This window comes from Lutzomyia longipalpis, chromosome 3 (genome assembly GCF_024334085.1).
Source record: "Lutzomyia longipalpis isolate SR_M1_2022 chromosome 3, ASM2433408v1".
In the NCBI taxonomy this organism is placed as follows: domain Eukaryota; kingdom Metazoa; phylum Arthropoda; class Insecta; order Diptera; family Psychodidae; genus Lutzomyia; species Lutzomyia longipalpis.
The window spans coordinates 22114700-22127004 of record NC_074709.1 but is presented as its reverse complement, the minus strand read 5'-3'; the positions used below and the strand labels follow the sequence as shown (position 1 = coordinate 22127004).

At 32.9% G+C, this 12305-nt stretch overlaps 1 protein-coding gene across 29 annotated transcripts in view; it reads right to left on the bottom strand.

The window, feature by feature from the left end:
- The window catches only part of LOC129792558 (potassium channel subfamily T member 2), a 65897-nt gene extending 54646 nt beyond the window's left edge, over window positions 1-11251 (bottom strand). For 3 of the 29 annotated variants that reach the window (XR_008750817.1, XM_055831705.1, XM_055831713.1), the window contains exon 1: window positions 10709-11125. Coding sequence is in view for 26 of the 29 variants with exons in the window: in XM_055831705.1 (XP_055687680.1) it covers window positions 10709-10941 (233 nt within the window). In the remaining 3 variants the exon portion in view is untranslated. Of the gene's footprint in view, window positions 1-2954; window positions 3430-10708 lie in introns of those variants that run through there. The other 26 variants (XM_055831693.1, XM_055831706.1, XM_055831717.1 and 23 more) reach the window with 16 other exon arrangements.
- Window positions 11252-12305: the final 1054 nt, after the last annotated feature.

Genomic DNA, 12305 nt, shown 5'->3' with positions numbered 1-12305 from the left:
AATTTTCACAAATTACGTAATTTCCCCTCATTTGCCTAATTTATTTGATGATCAACTGTTTGTTAATCAACCACCCGCTTATAAAATTAAGTACAATTGAATTATCAAATTTATTGAAGTATATGCAGAAAATTTTATGCTGGGACTCCCGAGAGAACCTCCATGGACGAATTTTTTTTATTCAAATGAATGCACTAATAGTGTTTGAATAAATTGACCCTAAAATGATTCCCATTATTGAATAAGAACGTTATCATTTGACATTTGAGCAATACATTGCTGCGAAGTTAGTGTTCTTCCATGACAACGCGCTTGCTCATTAGCTCCTTTTGCCGGTGTTTTCAAATAAATAGAATAAATCATAAATTCAATGTTTGATTAAAAAAAAAATAAAAAATGAATATACTTCAAGTAAGAGTATTTTATCCACAAGATCTCTATTTGATTTTAATATTTTTTTCTCTTCAATTTTTTATATTGCATTGAATTCAATAAAATATCCCAAATATACCTTATTCAAATCAATAAATTTCTATGCGTTTTAATTTAATTCCACCCTCTTAAATGAGTCCAGGGACGAAATATAAACAAAAAGGAAACCACTTATCATGGTACCAAGGCGAACCAATTGATTGTACGTTCAAAAACTCATTGAACTTCTCATGGAAATTTTCCGACAGCTAATTTATGGTGATGAATTTTCGACAGGTGCGCAAATTGACACCGAGATGCAGTGGATTAAATTTCATCTAACCCCAATCAATGACTGTGGGCTCTATTGAGTACACAAATACACCTATACGGAAATACTTAATAGAACAAAGCGAAATCCGGAAGTGAGATGTCAGAGGTGTAATCAAATAAATCTCTCTAGTCGAATATATTCTACGCAAAAAAAAAGGAATCACAAATTGATTTTTTTTATTATTATCAACCCTGTTGATCTATCTTGATGTTCACCATGTGGTATTTTTGTCGCTCCCTTATCTCACTAATTTACTTGAAGAACCAGCTGTTTGGCTTCCAATGGACGTTGAAAGAATAATGGAAACAGCAGGAAGTCGCCTAAAGTGTTGACCCATTCAAACAAAATGAGGGGATGACGAAGAGATAGAAAATAGATTCAATGGAAGACGCAAAAACCCCCAATTGTTATTCTTACATAGACATTCATCTCATCTTTTAAGCTCCCATGCGGTCGATAGGGGTGCTTCAGTGAAGCTTTTTTGTACATTTGTACACTTTTAGCAGTGAAAAAGCGTTATTCACGAAATTGCAATCAAAATTGTTAGTTTTGGATGGAAATCAATCCTTTTAGTGATTTTACGTGTGTTCCAAAAGAGAGATGAAAAGTCGCCAGTTTTGTGGAAAAGCTCTAAACCGCAATTTAGTGGTTGTAGTTGGAGAGAAATCTACCTAGTTCTATTCATTGAATATATCTAATCGAGATTAAAATTGTAAGTAGTAGATTTATTAAAGCAAAAATAAGGAATACGAATTATTAAGGAATATTCTCTATGACAGACATTTAGGTCTTTAAGGTATTCAAAGATGGTTTGAATTTTTTTGTCTGAAAATCTTAGTCTTTTAGAAATCGTAAATAAGGCTTCTTGCTGAATGTAAACCACATGAAACATTAGAATATTCGTCTTTTATCTTGGTTATACATTCAGTAGAAACCCGGAAAGCACATCTCAACCAAAATTCCTTCCTTTGCAATTTCTTAGTAAAGTAATTAAATAAATTTAAAATATGACTCAAAGGTTGAGAAAAGGTTAACGTTTATGGATCTAAGGTGTTGAATATGCCTTAAAAAATTTGGACAAACCAAAAATGGTTTTAAAGTCAAAGTCCTAGGAAACAGTGAGGTTCGGTTCTACATAGGATAATTCTAGATAATTTATCCGTCTTACTAATTTGTTTGGACTGTAATTTAATATTCCAAAGACAAACTGATACTGATATTGAAGAATCATCAATTAATTTTAAGATATTTTGAATTTCAAGAATAATTTGAAATTTATTTAAAATGAAAAATAATAATATTGAAAATACGTATAAAATAATTATCTCAAAATTACTGCACTGTAAATATTACATGTAGATATGTAGTTATTATCATAAATACACTCAGATTATTTGAAGAATAACTGTGCTCTTTGTGGATCATGTACTATGTAGTTCTATTAAGTTTTATCAGATAGCTATGTATCTAATATAACAATATGTCATTGTCTGTATAATTTTGGGATTCATACATTTAACGAAGGGGTATGTTATAGAAATGATGTGAACCTATTTGTATGAATAAGGACGAAGGATAAAAAACAGAAAAAAACTATCATTGACATAAAAAACTCAAGTAAGTTCCTAACTTAATATCGGGAATATTATTATTTAATTTGTATCAATATTTAAGTAGGAATGCATTTCAATTTCAAGTAATTAACTCAAGTTTTAGTTCATAGATAATTTAATGTTCACAGAGAATTTCCTACGAAACCTTGTCATTCAACTTATTGAGAACAATCAATGTGAAATTTCTCAAAATTCAACTTCAAATTCTCAAGAGAGATGTGGCTTAACAATGACAATGTGCATGTAAATTGTAAATGTCTATCTCATGTGACAATATCCCACTCCCAAATTATCATATTATCGATTGCTTCAACCTCAGACTTCATTGGACATGCATTATATATAATGAGTCAGTATGTTGATTCATTTATACACCCACCCCCAAAAATATCTGACATCCCCGAAAATGTTTCGAGGTGCGTGCTTTCTCTCTCACGCCGGGAAACTTCGGCTATTCATGGTCAATTTCAATGTCGTGCTTTCTGGCTCTTCACCCCCATGTGGCATCTTCCCAAAAAAAAATCGGGAATGCATCATTTCAATAAAAGGGGACAAAAGAAGGATTTACAAGAAGGAATATTTATAACCAAATTCACCTTATAATTTCTTCAATATCCGCTGGTTATTTTTTCATTTCATCTCATTTCATAAAGTTTTCACTTAATAGAATTTCTTCTATTTTTATCTCCGCATATTTATCACGGTATGATCTCGCGTGGATTTTTCCGCGAATTTCATCTCAAAATCTGTAGCATAAATATTTATTTTTGCTTGAAAAAAAAAATACTAATCAATATTTTTATCCACGCGGATTTAAAAACACCACACTTTTATATTTTCTAAACTTTTTTGTGCATAGAGAGCATCACTTGCTTCCCCGGTGAACCTTCCACGGAAAATTATGCATTTTCTTGAAGGATTTTTCTATCTAATGTGTGCCACTGTATCCTCTCATTCACTTGAAGGTGTGAAAGAGATCAATTTGGGTATGAAGAAATGAAAATGGTGCTCTGTATACGAGAGAAATACGATTTAACCGTGATTTTGCGGGGACGATTTAAAACAGTGTGATGTGTTCGTTGCGGCGTTTCGAGTACAACTGGCTCTCCCGAGAAAGCTCGTGGTTCAGCGCACCCGCCATGGAAAGTTCACTTCAATGTGGGGCGCTCTTGTGGCACCATCACATGCCGATGAGTCAATGTGGATGAGTCCGAAGGTAACCCAATATGGAGTTCATACACAGGATCATCGACATACTGGATACATTTTGTATCTCTTCCACTCAGACTGAGTGTCCTGTCCACCACCCTTGCATTATACCATCCTCCACATCGCATAGATTCGATGACATGCCGTAGTATCCTTCATTGAGGGCCAAGTAGCTTTGTGTGTGCTTCACAAGAAAGTTCGAAAGCTCAACGAAAGCTCTGAAGACGTGACACTTTTTGAATTTTTCCATAGATAGAAAATTACATCTACCTACATGTATTGTACATAATAATATTATACATAATGAGTTATTTTGTTTTTACCTTTCAGTGATTATCAGTATTAAAAGGATTGTTGATTAAAATTACAGACAACAGAAATTCAGAGTGATAAGAAAATCAATAAAAGATATTTTTGGAAAGCACCCTAATTTTTCTTATTAAGCTTTAGCCCTCAATACAATGCAATAGTTGTTTTCTTAAAAAAAAATAACATAAAAAATACGAGATAGCAACATAAGAGTGCAGACAAGACTTTCCACTAGACAACTCCTCGAAAGGCTTTGATAATAATTGAGATGAAACTCTTCACTCTTCACAGAAAGTTCCAGTCGATACAACACTACAGTACGAGCTTTTGTGGAGCAACAAGAATCTTTCGAGTGCTCTGGTGCAAAATTACACGGTCTTCTCTGCACTCTTGGCCACAAACTCAATAAACTACAGGTTCACTTTTCATAGGTTAAAATTCATCATTGAAAATTGACGCGAACCCCCAGAAATAGATGCCCTAATTCTTCATCCAACACCAATTCTCTCGGGATTTTCAATAATTGGGTGAATTTGGTGCGATAAAAGTCTTATTTGGGTTGGTTGGTATGAGGAATCTCATAATTGGAAGAAGAAAGTTTTCTCGGGAGGAATTACTCCAGCACGAATAAACTCAATTTATTAAGTTCATTGTGTTCATGTTAATATTCAATAGTGTTGTTGCAGATGAATGTTCAACCCCACCAACAATTCTCCCACCTCTTCAACAGTAGATATACGGCTTTCACATTGTCATCCTCTTGGGTTGTTCTATTCAATTTTCTTATGACACACTAAGGATATTTTCTTTCTCTCTATAACCATATCTCCTTATATGATTGTGGGAAATACGATAGGAAGGAGAATGAGAAATATATGGAAAAATATGAATATGGACAAATAGTATCAGAGGTGAATAAGAATGTGATTTTTTATTGTTGTAAACAAATCATTATAGCCATATATTTTATTTTTATGTTGGAAAACTCATGCAGAAATTTTTCAAATTCTTTCTCCTCAAAGTATTCTAAGAATTTGGCATCAATGTTCCAACAGAAGTTTCATAAAAATTGGAAGGATGCATTTCTTGTTTTCTTTTTCTTTCAGTTTATTTTCTTGCTTTGAAATTCCTTCATGGAAAAGCTTCGGAGATACACCCCCAGGGAAGACATTAACATAGTAAAGTACTCGATAATGTCGCAAACTCACAGAATCAATATGTACAAAGGGATCTAAAGTTTCAATTTATTGGTGAAAAAACCCTTTTATATGTATATATAGATATTCTAATAACAGCACTTTGCACTTTAAACTTTTGAAGCAAAACAGTTGATTAATTCCTTGAAACTGATACCTAATTTAAAGGTCATCAAAATATAATTTAATTTAAATTTCTTCAAAGAATGTCAAGATTAATTGAAGAATAAAGAGATGAAAGTATTATATATCACTGTTAAAGCACAATTTATGTTTCTTTAATGAATTTAATGGCCTACGCACATGATAAATGATTTGAATTTTTTAAATTTATTATTTAAACAAATTTTTTCTCATCATAATTTACTTTAAAAACAAATATTTTACAACATATTTTGAAAAATATGAAGCAAATAAAATTTCTTTATGTGAAAGTTCACAAGTATTATTGTACATTCATCTATTTATAAATTTAATTAATCTACCATTTGATTGAATTTGAAATCATAGAATGAAGCCCACACGTCAATTAAACGTCTTCCACGAGCACATTTATTTTTTCTCATTCACGTGGGCACATGGTGGATGACTGTGACGCCGTGGAGTGTGGGGAAATATACAAATTAATTTTCTTGTTTAATAGCGAAATAATTTAATTTGCATAAATCATTAAGCGATAATTTCTCTCATGCTTTCCCCTCTGTCAAATGGAAAATTCTCTACACGCAGTGAGTAACTTGGGAGGCTTCTTGCGACATTTTTCTTCTTCATGGAAGATTTCTTAATTTAAATTTGATTTCACAATTAAAGCAACTCTCACTTTACTTTCATCCCCCACAAAAATATACTATGTCCACAGATTTTCTTCACCAAGAAAATCACCCCCAATTTTCCGCCCACTTTCACCATCTTATATGGTTAAAATATATATAATTCTGTAAGCTTTTCGTGAGCTAAATTTGAATATTAGATTTCTTTGGCGCCAATTTTATCCTTCCATCCCTACCATAAGGGTTGTGTCAGAGAAAAAAATCTCACTCTTGGGACACTTCTGGATTGCAGACTCATCCAATGTAACAAAAAAAACCTACCACAAAGTAATTACAAAGAGAAACAGAAAAAATATACATAATATACTGACTACATAAACCTCCCCTTTTCCCTTTGGGGGTGATTCTAATTGAATTCCATGTTTGACGTTAACTTTTAATTTTTACATATCTCGCACAGTCTAATCTCAGCCAATTATCATCATTCTCTTCTCTATATTTTGGAAAATAGTAAATGGAAAGGTATTTAGTTAGGCGAATGGGTATACTATTATGGGTATAATAACAAAAAATTGACTATGATAAAATAATTATTACTTTTTCCTCATTCATTTTTTACATGTGGGTGTAGTTTTGTGGTGAGTTCTTTTGCTATCGCCACATCTAAGGACTAAATGCCCTATTTCACGATTTATCTCTATCTTCTCTTGTCCATATAACATTGGAAAATTTTCATTGAGTCGCTCGTCGTTGATACTTGCTTTTAAACGTGCTTAACGTTGTTATGTGATCGATACACGTGACATTTCCAAGATTATACTTTAAGCTCTTCCACTGTCAAAAGGAGTATTGATTTAAAGGCAAATTAAGTGAAAATTTTAGAAATCAATTAAAAGTTTTCGATGGTTCTGGTGTCATATTCTTTACTTAAAAACTTTGGAGTATTTATATAGATTTTAAAGTCTTCAACTTTATATCAAGTATTTTATATAATTTTCTTTAAATAATAAAAAAAAGACCTGCCCTATAAATAATCAGGATATTGACTCTGAAGCAAAGGTTATTAAAGAAAACACATTTTCTAATTTTATGCAAAACATTACACAAAACATTGCATAAGAGGCAGTTAAAATAAACTTTGTAAGTCATGTGCGACCAGTTAGTTTATACATGAAATATTTTTAGATCCCTGAATCAAATAGCATTACATATTACATCAAAACATATCTAGTAACATCACCGCCTGTATGTAGGTATACGCATATAGTATCATTTACAACAAATAAGTCATCATTGAGCTCAAAAAGTATAAATTTAAAATAAGAATGAAGTAATAAACTCAACAAGATCCGTAATAAAATTAGGTTGGTAATATTGCATAGTTTGAGTAATTTTGAAAAGATTTTTTCTTAAACATTCTGAATATTTTTAATGTAAAATTTAATTTAGGGAAAAGCAAGGTAATTTTCTTAGAAAAAAGCCCCCAAATCACATCCCACCGTGAGTAGATATAGGTACTCCTCCAAAGTTGATTCAATTTACGAATTTCACATAAAATTTTCATAAGATCTATGTATAAATAGCTTATATATACGGGACTTTTTGTGTAAAGTGTCACTCAAGAAGGAATTGTGGAACCTGAATTGTAAGGATTCTCTCTTTTTTCCTCATCTCTCAGAGTTTTTCTAATATCACTCAGCACGTGAAATTGCCACTTTGACCACATAATGTGCTCCTAATGCCTAATGGTGAGGTGAGCGAGCATTCCTCTTTATTATTTGTAGGTCCCAACTCTGACCTTTTTGTTGTACACATATCAGTCTTTTTCACGTACTGTGCATATATTGCTAGAATTTCCTTATGTATGTGATGACCACAAAAAATGAATCTTCTCTACTGAGGCATTGATGGCGTGTAATTGTGTTTAGTGAGTAAATGAATTGACATGGCATATATTCACAATATAGGTATATGTATAAAAGCGTCCCCTGTCGTTGACTTTTAGTCCCACAGCAGGAAAATTTTATGATGTGTACATGAAGGGCTCTTTCTCGAGACAAGATAGAAAATTGGTACAATAGAATGTAATTAGCTGTAGACTGTAATAGGGTGGGAAAACTATATTGACGTTCTTGATTAGGACTGTACAAGAAAGTTCCTCCTTCACATAAATTGTTACATATGTACATGATGAAATGCATCAACTTAGTATATCGATTAACTTTGTCATATTGAGTATAACAACTTCGTCAAATTAATCAGTACTGAAAGGGGTATATCATGGTAAATATTTGCTGTGTAAAATGCACTGACAGGTTGACAAAACGTTGAACAGTGCTTAACAATTTCAATTATGTACCTTCACTCTATACCTCAGACAAATTAGCAAATCGTGCAGACAAAATAGACAGTACCTATTACCACTTTGCACGCAATAGGTAAATATATATTTCCTTAACAAACCCTAAAAGAAAAATCACACAGAAAAAAATTAAAAAGCGGATGCAATAAATTTAGAATAAAAAAAATAAAGTTATTCATTTTATTGGCGCGAGGAAAGAATACCCCAGGAAAATTAATGTGGTGGAATAGCGTCGAAAATACGCTCCATATCACACGAAAATGCGCGAATTGAGATGAATCGGATGGTTTCCTAAATTGGCAAATTTTCCATCTTCTTTTGCTGTATCAGAAGGATTTTATCGGGACGAAAGAAAACCCGAAAATAGATAAATTCAATGAGTGTGAATCGTATAATTCACACACAAATCCTCCCCATTTTTCTCTCGTGCTCTTCTCAACTAATCGTTTTTTTTTTTGGTATTCTTCCTTTCCCTCCTACCCTTCCCTTTTAAAACTAATCTTCTTCAATATTAAATACTTAAGAAAATGCGCCCTTGAAAATCATTTTAATATTTTTTTTTTCAAAGGAAGTTAATTTTCATTTTATTTTAGTAATATCTACAAAAGTACGATATATTTAAAACAAAAATTGTCATTTTTTTTATAAATTAAAAAGCTTTTCAGATGCATTGTGGGCAAAGGGAAAGTATTTTTGTAAAGTTCCAAATTTTTCAAGAGTAAATGGAAAAGTCACTCACAGAAAGTACGTTTGTGGTATTTAAATGAGATGAAGGAAATTCAATTTTCTCCTTTTCCTGATCTTTTTCAAACTTTTTTTCACCCTCATATGTGGTGTGAGTAGCGAAAAGTGAGTTTTTCTTTGTATATGAGCGAGTGTCTAAAATTATTGTCAAATTGAGTGTTAAAATTGTATGGTAAAAAAATTGCAATACGATGAAGGTTATTTACCTCGGAGGAAAATTCGTAAATCAATCTCATTCAATTTTCTCAATTTGATTGATTAACACGAGAAGCCCAACATGACCACGGAATATCCTGAATGTCGAATGCGATTGAGAGGGAATTCATGCCATGACAAATCTTGGATTCATTCACCATTCAATACCAATGCGAATTCGCATTGTATCAGCATCTCATATTGGGTGGAAGTGCAAGCTCAAAATGGATCGCTCTCTGGTGATGAAAAGCTCCCGCACTCGCATTTACCCCTCATTCTCGAATACACCGAAAGAAACTTTTTCTATATATACGGGCAATTGGGGAGGGTATCTGTAGCGCCATCGTGCTGAGCTTTCATGTATCTCTTATACCCCTCCCCTAGCACATCCCCTCCCCCAACCACCCGTCAAAAAAAGTACTTCATCGTTAAAGATGTCAATACATGTAAATGGGAAAACCAACTTACCATCGTTCATTTACTTTTCAGGACATTCTCTATTATTGGAGTCAACAAAGGACATTCTCTCTTACCTGAAACGAGACCAAAATGACAAAATTTGTTTAATTATTTTTGTTAAATTTCATGATTAGAAAAAAAAATCACCCCTAGAAAACCACCAGTCATACTGACAAGCATTATCTGATTCATTAAATTAATTTGATGAGTCACGTAAAAGCATTTTCAAAATTGTTTGATGTTTAAAAAAGATACCGCCTATTTTACAAGTTCTCTTCGCAAAATACTAAATGAAGAAGTTTCAAAGTTCTTACAGAACTTTCACAGAAGTAACTTATTGACCTTTATTGATTTGTAAAAGTGAAGTTCTCCACAAAATTGATTGAAGATATAACGTAAACAGTAATTAAATCAATTAAATAGTTTCAAAATCAAGATTAATTTTTGTTCCATGTCCTCCAAACTATGTAGAGGTGATGAGATACATTTTGCATAAACCCGCTGAAATCGGCTATTAAAATCTTAACTTTTGACCTATTTTGAGAGGGAAGGATGACTGCAGCTTTTCGAAACCTTACCATGAGTGAATGAGAGATAATTTTGGTCTCCTCGGCATCGTACACATTACCGTCAAAAAGTTTTCGAACAAGCAAAATTTGATGATTTTTACTACAGTTGGTTACTACTAAACAATTTAAAAAGCGTCAGAATTCAATACATCACACGGTAGATATGAAACGTCGAAGTAAACAAAAATATATATAAACGAAAGAAAATAAATATCTGCCGTTAAGTTGGAAAAAATTTAAACGTTAGAAAAATATTATTAAATGTAAGGCCTGATGTAAGGAAATAAAAATCAAATTAATTAAATCGTAAACTGATAATTGAAATGCAATAGCCGTTTAGTTGTTTCACTAAACTAAATCTATTTAATGATAGACTCGTAATAACGTCTTTATACTGAAATATAAGTTTTCCATCAAAACCAATATAGACAAGGAAAACCGTTTAAGCTCAAACCTTTATAAAAGCTCAAACTGATTCAATTTAACAAAAAAAAACGCTTTAAACTTGAAACCATTTAAGATGTTTCAAAGTATTACCGTTCATCGAATCTCATGCTACCACGACTGATGTCACTCCATGCGGACATGGATCGCGGACGCTGGAAGAAACGCGATCCCCTGCGTGATCCAGCGCTGGCCAGTGATATAACTTCTGGCACACCGCGCCTGGGGAAGTTGACATTTCTACCCGCTTTGGTCGACGATGATGATGAACAACTTTCCTCTGACATACCCAAGGCGCGGTAGTTAACATGAAATCTGCGAGTCATGTTTCCGCCTCGTGGCAATTCGGCCACCTCCGCAATTGTCGCCACGGGAGATCCAGGTGCTGACGACGAGGTGTCCGACGGCGGATAACATTCTGCAGATCCTTCTGTATTATTCAGCTTGATGGGTGGTTGATTAACTCACCAAAGATGGACCATGGGATGCCTTATGTGCGGTGGCATTGTAGCCCCTCAATTATTAAATTCCTCACATGATTACCTCATTCTTTAGCATGTCCATTTTTAATGGTTAGTGAAATATACAAAACCACTGCCATTACACAAAACCATTTCACGTAAATCTCAATTGCACGATCTGTGTGTGTGTGTACCTACTGTTTTTTTAAATGTAGCAATTAAACAAGCTTTTAACTGCGGAGTTGATGAGCAAAAGTGGGATGTATACACCATCAAATTTCACTGTTCTTTTAATACAAATATGCTTATTACAAACTCCCTGAATGCATTTCAGAAATTCATGGTTAATCTTCGTCATTCCATGTGTTTTGCAGAAATATAATTTCGACGATAAAACTCGAAATGAATTCTCAAATTCACCCACACCCCCGCCAAAAAGGGCAAAACGCACATGACCTCCCGTAAAAAAATTGCACTAAAGTCATAGAATGGATAATTCGCTGTGATGCAAAAAACTCTTAACATCAGCATGAAAAATTAATGCATGAGTGTTGAAAATGCCAGCAAAAGGGATGATGAAAAATCCAAAAACGAGAGAAAGAATATTATACTGGGGTGAAGTGTTGGGCTGAAAATGTTCCTGGCTGTTTCCTCCTTCGTGGCAGAAAAACGCACACGATACATAGCGTGAAATTTTATTGGGTTTTAAAACAACCATAAAACACGAATACGCGCAAAAAGCTCACACTGTGCTCTCCCCCAAATAGACTTTCACTTTCAATTTCACGAGGAAGTCCTTTTGTGCGACAAAAATCATTCTTTTTGAGTGGGAGATTGAAGCTATAAAAACTCCTATTTTTATTAGTTTTCTTCTTTTACCACACACTATTTCAGAATTTCTCTTATGTATGTTTGATTAAAATGATTGCTTTTCTTAGAAAAAAAAAGCAAAGAGTAAGTCGCGATACCCTTAAAGAGGTGGAGGGAATTCCTTAACACGTTAGCAAAATCGTTTGAGTTAGATATGGTAAAGATTAACGCTAAAAACATAATTTCATCGATTATTTCATTTTAAAATGAAGTTAGTTTTTGAAAACTATTTTGAAATGACAAAATGATTTAAATTTAAATAAAAAAAATCACAAAGCTTTCGAAACATATATAATGCTTTATTAAATAAAATGTAAAAAACAATTTTTTTTCATTTCTTTTTTGTTAAAATTTTTAAT